The sequence below is a fragment of the Acinonyx jubatus genome, chromosome E4, assembly GCF_027475565.1.
Source record: "Acinonyx jubatus isolate Ajub_Pintada_27869175 chromosome E4, VMU_Ajub_asm_v1.0, whole genome shotgun sequence".
NCBI classification, from domain to species: domain Eukaryota; kingdom Metazoa; phylum Chordata; class Mammalia; order Carnivora; family Felidae; genus Acinonyx; species Acinonyx jubatus.
Genome location: NC_069395.1, coordinates 24729184 through 24747188, shown reverse-complemented (window position 1 = coordinate 24747188; position 18005 = coordinate 24729184). Strand labels below are relative to the sequence as shown.

Here is an 18005-nt window from a genome sequence, read left to right as displayed (position 1 = left end):
CCTCTAACTGCTTGGGCAGATTGGGTATGGAATGTGAAAATCAGACTTCATCCGAGGAAATGTCCCAGAGAGGGTGACTTCTGACCTCAGTTTAGAAAGAAGGGTGAAAAATAAATTGATGGGAGAAGAGGCAGAAGGAAAGGGAGCAGGTCTGCCTGTTGCTCCTGCTGCTGGGCTCCCCAGCAATGCCCCAGGGACTGAGCCAGACCAAACTGCATGGACAAGTGTTTGTACTAGGCCTCCTGGAGCAGGGAATTGATGTCGGGGGGCACAGAGATCTGAATGCCACTGACCATCTGATTAAGATCTGTAATGAACTCTGCTACGATTGGTTTCAAAGCTACGACATTTGCAGCAAATAAATACATCGTGGAGGTTAACATTAGCACCTGCCCCAATCGCTCGTCCAGGGAAGGCATTCTTGGAGAGTGCTGTTTCTAAATAGAGTCGAACGTGTGACTAACAGAGATTGGATTGAACTCTGATGGTGCCGTTGACTTTCAGTTGCCCTGATAAGGAAAGGGAAGGGCTGATTTCATGTCCTAAGGAGTTTGGGCCAACAAGCTGATGACTGCGGCCAGCTAATAATTTGAAGTGATCCTCAAATTCATTGTTATCCGTGTTGCTAGAAATAACATGTCCCTATTGTATGTAATACCTCCGTGATCTTAGAAGGTCAGCTGTGTAAATCTGTATGAGTGGTCGCCCGAGTAGTCACCTCTTTGAGGAACTCAGTGTCCAGCAGAATGAAGTCACTTTCTCCCATGTTGTATGTCATCGGAACATCCAGGGAAGGACCGTGCTGTGCCACTCTGGGTTCCTCCATGAGTGTGGACTGGATTCAAAATCTCTCCAAATTTATCTTACAAGATGCAGAGAAACCGATTTTCTGCTGGCAACGAGTAAATCGTTGATTACATACCAATAATGAACTGGGACTATATAGTGGGCAACAATAAACGTGACCTGTCTTGGTGTAAAGAATCAAGCATCCAAATTCCTACCATGACTCCAGCAGAACTCCATAAGCCGCACTATATCACTGGCCAACAAGACCCAATAGGGTAAGGAGGTATTTTATGCCCACCATCAGTAGGCTTTTTGCTTCCGGGATCAGGACACATTTCCGGGCCCAGAGGGGCTCCCAAAAGGCCTTCTACCCAAGTCCCAGCCTCTAAACTGAACACATTATAATAACTACAGCTCATCTGTGTTTCTGAGGTCCCACTAGCTTTCTCAACACTCATTTTCAGGCAGGAATTTCTACCCTCAGTCCCTCACCCTGCCCTTGTTCTCTGCCCTTTCTTGGCAAATACATCCTCCATGAGCTTAGAGACAGAGAAACATGCGTCCAGGTATCTCTGGACAACTGGGTCGAATGAAGAGCCAAGACTCCAGATCTGTAAGGAAAAGGTAGTAGGTATTAGAGCTGAGAGGCTGGGTGATTTTCCCAGCCTGTCCTGTGGGTCAGCACGTCCTCAGACCCACTTTCAGCTCCACACTGCCACCTTGTGGCTCCAGGGCAAATCCCAGGACACTCCTGTTTCCCTCAAGTGGGAGAAGGTGGCTCCCCAACCCTCAAACTCTCTTCCCCATCACCACCCCACTCAAGAAGAGCGAACCTGGGGCACCCAGGTGGCTCAGTAGGTTAAGCATCCATTCTTGGTTGTGGCTCAGATCATGGCCTCCTGATTCTTGGGTTCGTGCTTACAGCACAGAGCCTGCTTGGGATTCTCTCCCTCTCTCCCTGCCTCTCCTCACAATAAATAAATAAACATTTAAAAAAGAAGAAGAAGAGCAAATTTTATTTCATATTGCATATCTCATTGTCACTGCCCCTAGGAAACAAAGATGCCCAGGAATTTCCTGGTTATCAAGGACTTTTATTGGTCAATTTAAACCGCATCTCCACGTTCTTGACCCCAAGTGAGCTACTGCAGCCTGGGCTGAGTCTAGAGCTCCTTGATAAATAAAAGACTTATTTACATACAAATCACAGACATAGACATCTGGAAAATTGCTGGTTTATACCATACATCAGAAAAAAGCCATTCTGAGAAATCTCCACAGTCCACCAATTCACCTCCTCCTGCCATCTTCTGCCCTGCCCACCCTCTGCCCCTTGCTCCCACATGGGTTCTAAGGGACTGAAGTACTGTATTTCACAGAGTCCACAGGATGTATAAATATTTTACAGAAGTGCCTAGCCCAGAGACAGCATGGTTCCATTTTGCCTGTTTTTAGCTGTCAGAAGTGAGATTGACCTGAGAGAGCAGAGACCATCCTTCTTGCTTCCCACAGGGACCCTGGAGGTCACTCACCAGAGGCATCGTTATCTTCTCTAACATCAGTAGAGTGTTCTATAGTTTATGGTCTTACAACCTTCCCGTCCCCAACAAGGTTAGTTCCTGTTTAATAAATGGGGAAACCATTGCTCAGAGGGATTAGAAGACTTGCCCAAGTTCGTATGTCTAGAAAAGGAGTGAGGGCAGAGCTCAAACCCAGGTCTTTGGAGTATAAAGCTGGTGTCCCAGTCATCATGATGAGCAATGATTTACTCGGTACTTAGGTACTAAGGACAGGGATTTGGGGTGAGGGGCAGGGTCATTGGCTTACACACGAAGGCCAGGAGAAACTCCAGCACTCATACTGCCATGGGAGGCTCCTGAGCCCAGCTCTGCCAAGACAGATGGACAAGGAAGAAGTGGCTGGATGTTAGAAACTGACAGGGGCAACAGAATGCAGTGAAGAGAGACCATGGGCCCTCACATCTGCCTTGAGCCTTGGCCCCATCCGGGTCTGTGTCCCACTCTCTGGTTCTTTAGCACTGAAGGCTTGGGACACTTTGCTTACTGAGTTCTTATCTTTTAAGGAAGCTTAAGGAGGCTTCTCAGAGCTGAGTGACCTCTTAAAGCCCAAAGTTACAGTCATTCCCTACAGCTTCCTTAGGAGTAGAGGGAAGAGAATCTGTTCCCTAGAGCTGCTCTCAGGATAGATAATCAGCCCCTTACATTAGTAGAGAGCTCATGCCTCTACCAACCACTTTTACATCCACAGTCTTATTTGACCCTCATAACAGAGATGAAGGATAAGCCAGACTTCTCCCCATGTTGGTCATCAGTGGTGGTAGAACTAGGATCTGGTTCTTCTGACTTTTCAGCTGATGCTCTTTCCATTATCAAGGCTATCCCTTAGATTAGAATCGGAATTAGGGTGGGGAAACCACCCCATGATCTAAATCCCACTGGAGGTAACGAGGAGGAACAGGGCAAAGCCTCAAAGTCTCCCCACGCCACTGCCTCTCCCAGCTTCAACATCACAGAATTGAGACCAAAAGTAGACAGTGTGGCCATGGAGGGATCCATCATGACCAGAATTGAGTCAAAGGGTATAAATATCATTGTCATGAAAATCCAACAATTCTTCTAGAGCCTGTTGGTTAGAAAGGCTCTACTATAACACCATAGAGTGTAGTCTTGCAAAGTCATGACAGTTTAGAGCTGGCAAAGATCTTACAGATCATCTGTGTCCTAACAGGTCAGAAGACGGAGTCCCCGAGAAGGGAGGGGACTTGCCCAAGGTCATGCAGCTACCTGAAAGCAGAGCTGAGTCTCAAATCCTGGGCTGCGGACTTCATCGCGGCATGCATGGTTCGTAAGGAAGCTCTGAAGAGCCTTGAGGAAATCCAGAGCCATGATCCAGCCCCACTTTCTGTATGGATGTCCCTCTGGGTGGCCCCAGAGGAAGGTGCAGTGTGGATCCCTTCGGGGAAGAAGAAAAGAAACCAATCCCTGCTGCTTTGGAGGCTTCGTCCACTCTTAATTTTATTGTGACCATTTTCATCTGCTCCTTTCTTCTCGTCCTTCTCATACTCCCTCCCAGGGGGTCATTCCACTGAGCATCTACTTTGTCCTGTCACCCCTCCTATAGAGGTGGATGGTACAGGGAGCATTGGCAGAATTTTTGCTAGTTATAGATGCTGCACTAAATCCCACATCTCCCTTCACTAGACAGGTGGGCATAGCAGGTAAAGCTGATCTATCTGCTCTACCCACCTCCATTCGCTTTCCTTCATTGAAGAAGCCTCCTTCTACAAAACAAACAGACAGACAAACAAACAAATCCAGTATCTAGATAGAGAAACAGAATACTTTTCACACTTTTTCACTTCTCCCCTCTCCTGGTTGGGCTGGGTGTGCTAGTCAGATTAGGATGGGGGACAAATGGTCAAGGTGGGAGACCAGCCTGAGTCCCTGCCCCCTGTGAAGGCCCAGATAGGGCCGTCCTCGGCCTGCCTGAGATCTGGGGTGAGTTCCCAGACACTCTGCGAATGCACAGGGTCAGGGAAGCAGATGTTTTGACTCTCGCTGACTCCCAGCCTCTGAGATTGGGGGCAAATAAGGGCAGCCCACACACCAGAGGCAGCTTCAACACCAAGGGTAGGGCAGCCCTTCTGGGCCCCTCACCCTACCTCAAACTGGGCTCCCCTAACTCCAACCTTGGTCCTCCCGGCTTTTACACCCAGTGTTGAAATGAGCAGAGACCCTCCACTAGCCTCGCAGGCATGCCAGACTTCAAGGAACGTGTTCCCTAAAAGACACCGGTCTCTGTGGAGGCTTCCCCATCCACCTGCGCAGAGTCCTTCAGTGACCCTTCGGTCCCAGGGCCCCCACCGAGTCTGGGGCTGAGGGTGAGGGCGGGCAGGCCGCTGGAGCAGGTCAGCAGTGTGGTGTGGCGGCTGGAGAGGCTGAGGCTGGAGAGTTGCCGGCGTGGCCGGGGCCGGGGACCCCCGCAGCAGTCCGGGTGGCACAGCGGCCATGGCCGCAGGTGGCTGTTGAAACCCATGGAGACCCAGGGGTTGCAGCAGCTGCTGAGGTTGCCCAAGAGCATGGAGATGGTGAAAGCCACGTTGGTTGAATCTGCAGAAGGAGAAGCACAAGAAGCCTTAGAATCACAGAGCTGGAAGGGACCTGGGAGAGAGTCCAGGCCCCCACCGAGCAGAGGACGAAACAGAGTTCCCAGAGGAGAGAAAGGACTTACTCGAGTTCTCTGGTTAGAAAGGAGCCGGGACACCTGGGTGGCTCAGTCAGTTAAGCACCGGACTTCAGCTCAGGTCATGATCTCACGGTCAATGAATTCGAGCCCTGTATCAGGTTCCGTGCTGACAGCTCAGAGCCCAGAGCCTGCTTTGGATTCTGCGTCTCCCTCTCTCTCCGCCCCTCCCTCACTCATGGTCTGTCTGTCTGTCTGTCTCTCAAAAATACACATTAAAAAAGTAAAAAGAAAGGAAGAAAGAAAGAAAGAGAAAGAAAGAGAGCAGCACAGCTGGGACTTGAAGCTGGGACTCCAGCTACAGAGTCCTACCTCACTGGGTTTTGTTTGCAAGCACAGAGTAAGGGTAGGAGCTAAGGTTTGCTCCAAGCTGACTTTCTTTCTTTCCTTCTTTCTTTTTCTTTCTTTCTTTCTTTTAACGTTTATTTATTTTTGAGACAGAGAGAGACAGAGCATGAGCAGGGGAGGGGCAGAGAGAGAGGGAGACACAGAATCTGAAACAGGCTCCAGGCTCTGAGCTGTCAGCACAGAGCCCGACACGGGGCTTGAACTCGGACCGCGAGATCATGACCTGAGCCAAAGTCGGCTGCTTAACCGACTGAGCCACCCAGGCACCCCTCCAAGCTGACTTTCAAGGTGTAAACACAGCCAGGGAGGGACAGGACCAGCTTAAATAGGAGACAGTGTCTTTGTTCCAAAACCTAGAACTTGAATCCCCTCATGGATGGAGATCTAGAATGAGAAAACTTCTGTAAGACATGCAGGGAAAATACCTGTGATTCTAGGCCAAGCTCAGGCCCCTTTGACCCCCAATATCATTTATGTTGTAGATACAGGTGCACACTGTCTTCTGGATTCCGTCTTCTTTGACCCCTCAAGGACAGTCCCCCTCATTCTGTCACTCAGTCATTGAGCATGAGAGCACAGACAGTGCCAGGCCATTGCTGGGGACCTGGGTGGGCAATCTAGAGTCTAACTGCCCTGCAGGTGCCATGGCATCATCTCCAACTGCAGTGGAGGGTCAGCTTCCAGGTACAGGGCCCCCAAGCATCCCTTTCTGGATGAATACTTGTTCTGTGTCGAGATTATACCCAGGGAATGGACCTTCCTGCAGGGAAAAATGAACTTCTCTCTTGGAAGGTCAAAAGGGGAGAGTGCAAACTGGTAAGATTTTTTCCAGACACAGTATTCTTTCTGAAGACTACATGAGCTCCACATGCCAGGAGGAAAGCTTCTGGGACAGGCCTTGACCTCTGGCTAGACACACCCTGTTACATGAGGCGTAGATTGCACACTGCATTACCTTGCCCTTTGGCAGAGGCTATAGAATCATTGAAAGCAATGTCAGAGCTTTAAGGAAGCATAGACTCGAAGCCAGGTCTACTGACTCTAAGACAGCAGTCCTGTGCCTCTGTGAAGTTTCAGCCAACACACTCAAAGGCAAAGCCCTTTGCCTCCTCTGTAAAGCACTGTGACGTCTTCAGACACTCTGGTTCTCCCATAGGTGTGCTCCTAGGTGTGGCTACTCACGGCCCAAGCAGAAGGAAGAACATTTGGCAGAAGACGTAGATCACAGGGGTGAGAAGCTGAAGGCGTCTGGATTGACCCATGTAAGGCAGAGAAGTGAGGGCAAGGGGCGAGTACCTGTCGGTAGTGGAGGGACCAGCCTCAATAAAAATAGATCCTCCTACATCCTGGCCTGCTCCCCAGCTAACATAAAACCTGGATGATGCGGAAGTTGTGGGAGGTTGCTTTGGCCAACGGGGTGGTGTTCACCCTATCCACTCTATCGATACATATTTAGTGCCTAGATTAGGCCAGGGATGGAGGGGTTCCACAAGCGCCTTGCCTGAGAAACATCTGTTTGATTTGGCCCCATCTAAGCCAGGCCCAACGCAGGGCCTGGAGATGTGCCATGAACACCAGAGTCTACAGAGGCTCCACCTCTCAGCCCTTGAGGGCAGACCCACAATGCTCAACCCTAGGCAGCCACCGCGTCTTGGCAGAAACTCAGCCGAGAGTTGGGGGGCAGGAGCAAGGCCCAGGAGACAGGTAGACTCTAACCAGACACTCAGGGACAGGAGGTCAGGAGGTTGGCGTGCTATGGAGAGGAACTGGGTGTACTGGAAAGTAAGTTTAAAGTAATGGATCTCAGCCCAACTAGAAGGGCCCCAAAGGGCTTCCGCTTTTCTGAGAGAGCATATTGTCTGTAAGGTAACACTTTGTCTCTGTTCTCTTGGCTCAGAGAGGCCCTTGGTACACAGGTGAGGGACGTGTACGGAGGGACAGGCTTGTGATCATAGTGACACAGCAGGCAAGCAGGGAAGCCTGCACTGGCTGGGTGGCAGGGTCTGCATCCTCTTGTAGGTTCCTTGATAAAGGGGCAACTGACTATGCCCTGCCCCCCACCCTGCATCATTAGCTAAGCTGGACTGAGAGTAAAGCCATGCCATGGATAATGCTTGACCTATAAAGACCTTGACTCAGGTCCTGGCCCCACCTCTTACTAGCAGTGGCACTTTGGACCAGTGTTTTCCCCTCTGCGAGTCTTGGATTACTCAGACATACAGCAGAGAAGGCCACGAAGGACTGAATGTGCTTGGCACTAGGAAGCCCTCTTTCCTTCTATTCTGTGTGTGAGTAGAGCAGGGTGTCTCTACAGTTGGTTAGAATCAATACATTCATTGCTTAAAGGGTAATTTGCAAAGAGCCTCTTGTCCAAATGGATGTCCAAAAGAAGGGATAAAATGGGACCATAATAGTTTGGTATTATTCTCACAATTCTCTTGCAGGGTTGTGTTAAATTCATGAACAGCCTGGCCCTTATTTAATCTCTCCAGAAAAGCAAAGTATATTTGGCTTGAGAGTGTCCCAGGATGAGCAAAATGAGGTTAGAAACAAAAGCACAAGGGAAGGGGGAACCACTCCCTAAGGGCTGGTAGGAATTGGTAGCCTGGATCTGCTGGTCAGCAAACTCTCAGGAAGCTTCCAGCTTCCAAAACCTGTGCACAGGGCCTCCCTAGGGCAGTCACATGCTGTACCCAATATACATCCCAGGCTATGCACAAGACGTGCACTGGAGAACACACAGTCACCCCAGCCACAAACACCCAGATGGGTTGACTTGCACGTGTCCCCATGCCGCACTCTTCTTAGGAGAGAAGGAACACTACTCTCCAACATTTAGGCTGCCCAGACACAGCCCTACCTTCCTGAGTACACACTCATCCCCAGATAGCTGGACCATCTGGCAGTATCTAAAGCTCAGGAGGCTGCCATCTACCTCCCCCCAGAAAAAAGACAATAGCACGGCCTCCCATGTGCCAATTGGAACATGGTCTTCATGGTGGGTCCCATTTTGTTTTTCACCTAGAGGAGGAAGTCCCTTCTCTTCACCACTTCCAGAGTCAGGATTATGAACAGGGCGTAGGGTAAAGGAAAAAGACGAAGACACAGCAGGCCTGGGTTCTACCCCTCACTTTGCCACTCCCTAGCTGTGTGGCCTTGGGCAAGTCACATTTTCTCTCTGAGCCTCTCTCTCCCATTAGCCAAATGAAGGGGTTAAAATTTCAGGCTTGAAATTTCAGGGTTGTCGTGTGCCAACATGCTAATTAATTGGAAGTGGTTGTTGGGAAGGAGTTTAAAGTCTTGTCCAGCCTCGAAAGGGAAGAGCACCGACAAACACAGCTCATGGGTCACAGATTGTCATCCTGGACAATTTGAAAATTCTTTTCAACGCGGTCATTCTATGATTCTAATGCTCATGTATGAAACTGGGAGTTGATTGACCAAAACTGCCAACAGTCATGCTTCATTAAGGCCACATGTTATTTTTAAATGTTTAAATTAGGTGCCCAAATTGTAAAGTATGGAGATTTTACATAAAAGATACTCACACAGCATCAGGAGGCTGGTCAGGAGTTGTAGCTTCTCACATGAAACAGGGACACCCCCACCCCTTTCATAATTGCTTCACTCATCTGTTACCTGCCTGGCCCGGGAGGCCTTATAACCCTCTCATTGCCCTGCTTTCTCCCTTCCCTGCTCCTTTCCACTCACGCCTCCCACACGGACACACACTTGCCTTCGTCAGGGGCATCTTTGTCCCACACGGACCACATCTGGACGCTGAAGAAGGGTGCCCAGCAGGCAATGTAGGCCAGCACAATGACGAAAGTCATCTTCACGGTTCGGATCTTAGCCCTCGAGATGGTACTGATGCTGCTGACCCGGGATGGCAGGCCCCGTGTGGCGGCAGCTGGGACAGAAGGCGACATCCTGTCCCAAGTCCTCCAGCCCCTTCCTTCCACCTTGCGGGCCTGCGTCTTGACTTTGAGGTTCTTACAGATCTCGTGGTAGATGAGGCTGTAGCAGGCCGTGAGCATGACCACAGGCAGGACAAAGATGGCCAGGGTGGTCCAGGTGATATAGACCCGAGGCCCCCAAGGGAAGCGGAAGTCTGCCCAGCAGTCCAGCACCCCTGTGCCCTGGAACACCTCCCGCAAAGAAAAGATGAAGATCTGAGGTAGGCTGAGGATGGCAGCCAGCAGCCAGGGAGCGGCGATGAGAGGGTAAGTGGACTGGCCGGGGTGCTGGAGGCTGCGCAGGGGGTGACAAACAGCCAGGTAGCGGTCCAGCGTCATGGCCAGTAGCATGTAGGTGGAGGCGAACATGCTGAGCACCTGCAGATACTTGACGGCCCGGCAGAGGAGGTCAGGGCCCTGGAAACGGTAGGTGATGTCCCACAGCAGCTGGGGCAGCACCTGAAACAGGGCCACACCCAGGTCAGTCACGGCTAGGTGCAGAACAAACAGGTGCATGCGGGAGCGCTTGCGGCCTGGCTGTCCCAGGGTCAGCAGCACAGTCAGATTGCCCCCTGTCGCCAGCACCAGGACCGCGGCCAGGACTCCGATCTCCACCTTGGCCAGCTCCTCATCCCGGCCCATCCAGGGTGTGGTGGCATTGGGGACGGAGAAGGTGCCCCCGGGAGTGGGGTTAGCAGCCCAGGCAGGCCCAGAATCCATGGTTGAGTGTGCTGCGGGTGGGGGGAGGGGAGGGGAGGAGGGAGAGGGAAAGACCTACGGATGGTGTGGAGGCTAGTGGAGACGTTTGATGGCTGAAACGGAGGGGGGAGGGAAAGGTTTCAGACAGGGAGAGAAGAGAAGGGGGATGGCAGGAAGATGGTGAAAATAGAAATAGTTAAGAGGTTCGGGATAGAGGGGAGGAGAGAGAAAGAGACAAGGATGGAGAAGAGGCTGATCGACGACGTGGAGGGGAGACCTAGGAGAAGAGAGAGAAGGGCTCAGGGAGACAGGGTGTCAGGAAAAGAAGAATGGATGGGGCTGTGCAGGGTGAGGCTTCTGGAAGGGAAAGAAGCCTGGGGAGCTGCTACCACTTCCCAATCCACCCCAAAGTCACTTTCTCCCAACTTTTCTGGAAGCGGAAAGCGGATGTCCCTAAGCTTGCTTGGAGGCGAGGTCCACACCATCAGCGTCGCGTGCTGGATGACCCTGCCAAGCCAGCGCCAGCCCCCGGGAGCAGCGGCCAGAGGCAGCGGGAGCGCAGCGCCCGGAGCCGGGTTTTATGGGCTCGCAGCAGGAGCCCTGCGCCCCGGGCGCGCCGGTTGGTTCCCGCAGAGAAGGGCGGAGTGAGGCTCCCGCGCACGCAGCCCACAGGAGGACCGAGAGGCGGGGTGGGGGGGAGTGGTGGAGAAGGATGGGGGGGGGGGACAGCGGGGGCAGCGGACCAGGGACAGGGAGCCAGAGAAGCAGAAGACGCAAGCAAGCGCTCACCCGCTGGCCAGACAACCTCTTCTGCGCTCCCACCCTGGAACCGTCGGACCATCTCTCAAAACAGGTGCGCACGCGAAGAGTGGAGGGTGGTGACCCCCCCCCCCACACACACGCGGGGTCCCTAAGGCTGGCAGCGCTGTTGGGCATGCCCCCTGCTCCGGGGTCCCTGTTAGTTCGCGAAGGGTCCAGAATCTGCAGGGGTGGCCAGATGGGCGAGGTGGCGCCCCCAGAGGGAGCCCTCGAGCCCTTGGTAGCCACCTCTGGCCACAGCCACTGGTGGAAGACATGGGTCCTCAGGGAGGAAGAAAAAACCAGGCCGGGCGTGGAGAGGGAGCGGTGGTGGAGATCCGACCGAGGTGCGGAGCGGAAGGGGCTGGACCTGGGAGCCCGGGGCGCTGGGTCCGAGCGGCCCTCGGAGGAATCCCGCAGGAGACGTCTTAACCCGCCGCCCCCGCGCAGTGTTTCATCGGCAAAACAACGAACGCACTTAACCACCCTGTGGGGCAGAAAACCGGTCCAGAGAAGTGACAGGGGCTGCTCTGGAAGGTCGCAGAACCGACACACAGGAGAGGCAGGACTAGGCCCGCGCGGTGCGCCCTTCCGACTAACACCCAGTATGTGAGCGGCACCGGCGCTCCGGGGACAGATAGCTAAACGAGGTGGATTATTGGGACAGTCTCCTGAGCAGATTAGAACTTCGTTAGGGGCGACAACAGCAGGGGCGCCTGGTTGGCTCAGTGCGTGCGCCTTCTACTCTTGGTTTGGGCTCAGGTCACGATCTCAGGACTTCGAGATCCTGTGCTGTCTCGGACTCACCCTGTGCTGTCAATGCAGTCTGCTCTTCCTCTCTCTCTCTCTCTCTCTGCTCCTCCCCCTCTCACGCTGCCCTCTCTCTCAAAATAAATAAATAAACTTAAAAAAAAAAAAAAAAAAAGGAGTGACAACACCCTTAGCGCGCGGTCCATGATTCCTCGGAGGCCCCCTTCTCTCACCTTTTAATCAAACCACATGCCACTTTCTGGCGTCACCCACATACCTGCCCACACAGTTACCATCACCTTTTGAAGAGATGATCTCCTAGACACCTAGAATTCATCTCCACTCCATCCCACTACCACGGTTCACACGATTTCTGCCCCCAAATACTGTAGCATAGTCTTGTGCACCTCAGCCCGGGCTCCGCCTTCTCAGGGATTTCTTGCTCTCTATGAATGGTAAGTTCAAGTCTCTACTGGCCCATTCCTATCTGCAGGCAATCTCTAGTGTTGCCCGTGAAAAAGAAAAAACAAACAACATAACCCTCCCCAGACACTCCAGCTGTAGCAATCTCTTGTCCTTCACAGCAGAATTTCTCTAAGGGGCTGTCTAGCTGGTCTCCATTTTCTTGCTCCCATTTATTTCTTGATATAGCCATTAAAATTATATATATTTAGAGGTGCCTGGGTGGCTCAGTCGGTTGAGCGTCTGACTTCAGCTCAGGTCGTGATCTCGCAGCTGGTGAGTTCCAGCCCTGCCGTCGGGCTCTGTGCTGACAGCTCAGGGCCTGGAGCCTGCGACGGATTCTGTGTCTCCCTCTCTCTCTGCCCCTCACCACTCGCCCTCTGTCTCTCTCTCTCTTTCTCAAAAATAAATAAATGTTAAAAAAAAACTATATATATAGTTAAACATGTTTTTAAAATACTACATATTGCGTAAATGACATCATACTCGAAATACCACTCCAGAACTTGCTTTTTAAATTCTGCTTTATTTTTTATATCCGTCCTTGACGGTATATAGGATAGATCTAATTCATTCAGTTTAAATGCCGCATCGTATTCAAGTACAAGAACATAACACATTTATCCCAAACCCTATTTTTACAATTGATTTCCAGCTCCTTTTTTTCCTGTTTTTTTTAAATGCTACAATGAATATTCTTATGAATGCCTCCTTGTGTTCATGTGTGAGAGTTTTCTGGGGTGTACAGCCAGAAGTATATGCTGGGTATTCAATATTCTTGGGTCATACAATGTATGAATTTTCGATCAAATAGGACTATATCCTAACTTTTATCTCTAAATTTGTTGTACCGATTTATTCTCGCACCAGCTGTACTTGACTTTCTCAACATCCTCATAGTCAAGTGTTTCAGCTGTTTTCATTTTCACAGCATCTCATTGTGATTTTATTTTTTCTTTCCCTGATCTCTAGTTATTTTGGGCATCTTTGCCTGTATTTATTTGTTGTTTGGGTTTCCTCTTCTGAGAATTATTCATATCCTATGCACAATTTAAAAAAAATTTTTTTTTTAATGTTTATTCAGTTTTGACAGAGAGAGAGAGAGAGAGCATGAGCAGGGGAGGGGCAGAGAGAGAGGGAGACGCAGAATCCGAAGAAGGCTCTGAGCTGTCAGCACAGAGCCCGACGTGGGGCTCGAACTCACGGACCACGAGATCATGACCTGAGCCGAAGTCGGACGCTCAACCGACTGAGCCACCCAGGCACCCCTGCATAATTTTTGATGAGGTTATTTTTCTTACTGATTTGTAGGGCTCCTTTACACATTCTGATGTGAACTTTTATGTATTGTGATATGTCACAGCTATAGTTCTCTAATCTGCCACTTATCTTTTAACTTTCTTTATGGAGTCATTTGTGACACAGAAAATCTAAATTTCAGTGTCATCAGTACTTTCTTTTATCACTTCTGCTTTTCTGTCTGTGTTCCCTGTCTTGAGAACAGAGATATCCCCACAATATTTCTTTCTAACATGTTTAACATTTTTTTTCATATTTAGGTCTTTAAGCTACCCAGAATATTTTTGTGTATGTTCAGGTAAGAATCTAACTTCATTTTTTTCTCCACATGGTGAACCAATTTCTTCATTTATTTATTATTATTTTTTAATGTTTTACTTATTTTTGAGAAAGACAGAAAAAGAGAAAGAAAGAAAGAAAGAAAGAAAGAAAGAAAGAAAGCAAGAAAGAAGGCAAGCAGGGGAGGGTCAGAGAGAGAGGGAGACACAGAATTGGAAGCAGGCTCCAGGCTCCGAGCTGTCAGCACAGAGCCTGATTCGGGGCTCCAACCCATGAACCACAAGATCATGACCTGAGCCGAAGTCAGTCACGTAACTGACTGAGCCACCCAGGAGCTCCCTGCCCCCCATTCTTCATTTATTGAGTAGTCCGTCATTTCTTAACTGTCACCTGTATAATATATCAAATTCAAAATATGTATGAGCTTATTTCTGGGATCTCTTTTCTGTCCATTGGTTTATTTTCTATCCCTGCTCTAGTATTTCACTATTTTAGGTATTGAGGCTTTATAATAAACCCTAATATATGGTGAAAACAAAATTTCCTCTTTTTTTTTCAAAATATCTTTCACAATTTTAACATTGTGGGGACCCCTGGGTGGCTCAGTCGGTTGAGCGTCCAACTTCGGCTCAGGTGATGATCTCCCAGTTTGTGGGTTGGAGCCCTGTGTGGGCTCTGTGCTGACAGCTTAGAGCATGAGGACTGTTTCAGATTCTGTGTCTTCCTTTCATCTCTGCCCATCCCCCTGCTTGTGTGCACGCACAATCTCTTTCTCAGGAATAATAAATGAATAGCTTTTAAAAAATTGTGAAATTGATATGTTTAGCTCCACCAAAAAATTCTGGTAAACTTTTGGTTGGAAGCATTGAGTTTAAAGAGTAATTTGGGGAGAATTCACATTTATGATTTTAACCAGATTTATTTTTATGTCCTTAAATAATGTTTTATAATTTTCTTCATAAGTGTTGTTCCATCTTTTGATAGATTTCTTTTTCTAAGCCTAACAGTTTCTGTTGACATTATATACAGAATTTTGTTTTATCACATTTTCTAATTAGTTATGGCCAGTGTATGGGAACAATATTGATTTTTTTACCTTGTTCTTATATTCAGCAATTTTGCCACATACTCTTATTGTTAGTAAATTACTTTGGATTTTCTGTGCATTTAATATTGTCTACAAACAACAATCATTCTTTGTCTTTTATTCTCCATCCATTTGCTCCTATTTCTTTTTCTTGTCTTATTGTGATGGCTAAGTCTCCACTACAAAGTTGAAGAACAGGCATCATTGAGTTTCTGACTTTAATGAGAATGCTTCTAACATTTCCCCATTAAGTATCGTATTTATGTCGTTCTCTTCACTTTTAATTTTAAAAATATACTTAGTTTTGCATGTACATAGTATTAAAAAATCAAATGATTCTACAGTGGTTGTTATGAAAAAAAGCAATCCCCTCCTCCCTATTGCTCTATTTTTAACTCCCTAGAGGTAATCAGTTTCTTCTGTTTTTAAAGGCTTTATTAAAAAATTGTAACCGTTTACAAAAGTAGAGAGAATAGCACTTCATAGGAGAACACAGTTGTTCCTCTTTCCTTTTTGTACTTGCGTGTCACTCCAATTTGTAGATGTATCATACTTATCCAGGCCCCTTTGATGGGGATTTTGGTTGTATCCAGTCTTGCTATTACAAGCAGTGCTTTGGTAAATTGCCTTGTATATGTTTCTTGCCATGTTTTGCCAATATATCTTTGTGGTAGGTTTCTAGAAATGAGATTGTTGGGTTAAAGGGTGTTTGCATGAACAGTTTTGCTATATATTGCCGAATTTTCCTCTCTAGGGATTGGATCAACTTGCATTCCTACTAGGAATGTATGGGGTGTGGTGCTTGTTTCCCCATAGTCTTGCCAACAGTGTGTTCCTAAATCATGGGGTTTTGCCAAACTGATAAGATAAGAATAATATCTCAGTGTAGTTTTAATTTGCATGCCTGATATTATGAGTAATGCTGAACATCTTAATGTCAGGAGCCATTCTTATTTCCTTTTCTAATGATTATTGATATTTGTAGTGAATTTTTCTGTGATTGTTGGCCTTTTTATTTTATTTTTTGGAAACTTTATATACTTTGGTAATGAACCCTTGTCTGAAATTTAAATTACAAATTCTTTTTCCCATTTTGCTGTTGATCTTTTTACTTGATTTATTGTGTTTCTGGACAGAGATCACCCTTTTAAACTCATTATTAGATTTATTTGCTGTCAAGCTCCATGTTTCTAAATAATAAACATATACTGCTTCTTCATTTCACCTATTAGCCTTCTCTTTGGTAGATGAGCATATAAAACCCTTCAACACTGACTCACCACTCACATACATACTTCCTCTATCCCTATCTTCCCAATGTAGTAATGGGAACATGACTTGTGGGTCCCCATTGGAAACTGACCTTGTATAAATTGAAAGTTGAGCCTTTAAGTAATAATAAAGATTTTGAAAGTCTTCCACCAAAAAAAAAAAATTCTTAATTTAAAAAACACATGATTTATCCTCAAATATTAAAAAAAAATTTTTTTTTAATGTTTATTTATTTTTGAGAGAGAGAGAGAGAGAGAGAGACAGAGCACGAGTGGAGGAGGAGTAGAGAGAGAGAGGGAGACACAGAATTCCAAGCAGGCTCCAGGCTCTGAGCTGTCAGCACAGAGCCTGATGGTGGGCTTGAACTCACAAACTGTGAGATCATGACATGAGCCAAAGCTGGACACTCAACCGAGTGAGCCACCCAGGCGCCCCATCCTCAAATAATTTAATCTAACCATTTACAAAAGGACTTACTTCCTTGGATTTGAATGTTGGTTTGTACATTACTAACTAGTAGACTAAGATGCGGAGAAATCAAAATGATTTCTAGGCGTCACTATAATTAAAGAAGAAAGGAATGTTCTGTTTCCATACATTCAACTTGAACATTGTGTTTTCAGGAATAGGCTATCATGAAAAATGAAGTTTGTTTATTAGAATATATATTTAACAACATCTCTTCCCTTATAATGTTCCATTTTGGCCAGATGGGTGAAATCAAAATCCTTCCTGTGTTATTACTGGCCAGTGAACAATGGAGTATGTACCTCTCTTATGCCACACCATGACCTGGGCAAAAGAAAGTGGATAAGGGCATTTTTCTCCTGTAAACTCTGGGTGCCTGGTCTGCAGAGATCTCTTCTTGGTTGGGACTCAGAACACATTGAGTTAATTACCAGAGCTGTCATTTCACAGAGTTGCCTGGTCCCTTCTTGACATACTCGTCCTCCAGCAGGCACTGGTCTTTCTGTCTGCCTGGGTAACCCTTGATTCACAGTCCCATAAATGTGTAGATGGAGGAAGTGGTCTGGGTGATGGGCCATTACTGGGACTAATGCATCTTTTACAGCCGGGAGGAGGCCTTGGTGTTGCCACTGTCTTCTGTTAACTCGGTTTAACTCTGAGATTGTGGTCAGCCAACGAATAAAAAGAGTGGAGGTAGAGAAAGGGAGGATAGCCTAATCAGTGTGGATTCCAGGGACTCCCAGAAAGTTTCCACTTTGTTCCTCTCTCCATAAAATAGCTTGTACAGTCACCGAATGTTGGAGTTGAAAGGGACTTACTTTTGGTTCAGACCATGAGGCTGAGGAGTGATGGAAAGGACCTCAGAGACTGTCAAGTTCCATTCTCTCATTTTCCAGAAGAAAGTCCAGCCTGAAAACCAAAGACACAAGTGAAGTTCTCAAAATCACATGGCTGTCAGAGGTGAGAGCCAGAACCCAAGTCCACCCATGTGCTGTTTGCCCCATCACCCCCTTAGGGCAGTGATTCTCCACTCTGGCTGCACATGACAATATCCTGAGCAAAGTGAAAAATGCCCAGACCTCACCCACAGAGACCTGACCCACCGCCATGAGGCAAAAGTTTCAGTACTGAATCTAATGAGGCCACTCAGTGCTTGGTGTGTAACAGAGCAGCTCAATAAACTTTTGTCAAATGTGAATTCAAAATTTAGTAGGTACAAATGAGTAAATGAAATATCCCTGCCACTTAATGTTCTTTTAATTTTTTTCAACTTTATTGTAGAAAATTTTAAATATTCACAAAAGTAGAGAGAGAAGTATAATGATTTACATAGTATATAATCTACCTTTTGGCAGGTTTTCTGGAGAGTAGATCAGACGAGTGATTCTAACGCCACTGAAAATTCCAACAGTCCCAACGGGCCAGGGTCAAATGTGCAGCGTCTTTGGGAAACTCTCAGACCACATCCCACTCAACACGTGGCTGTGAGAGGTGCAGGTGAGAGGATCCAGGGCCCGGGCATCCCAGCGCTCAGA

The 18005-nt window shown here is 47.9% G+C and overlaps 1 protein-coding gene across 1 annotated transcript; it reads right to left on the bottom strand.

Moving 5' to 3' along the window:
• Positions 1–1777: 1777 nt before the first annotated feature.
• AVPR1B (arginine vasopressin receptor 1B) lies at positions 1778–10965 on the bottom strand. The gene is made up of 2 exons (XM_015069911.3): positions 9137–10965; positions 1778–4919 (listed from the first exon to the last, which is right to left on the bottom strand). The coding sequence occupies exons 1-2, from the start codon at positions 10074–10076 to the stop codon at positions 4591–4593; spliced, it is 1269 nt and encodes a 422-aa protein (XP_014925397.1). The 5' UTR covers positions 10077–10965; the 3' UTR covers positions 1778–4590.
• Positions 10966–18005: the final 7040 nt, after the last annotated feature.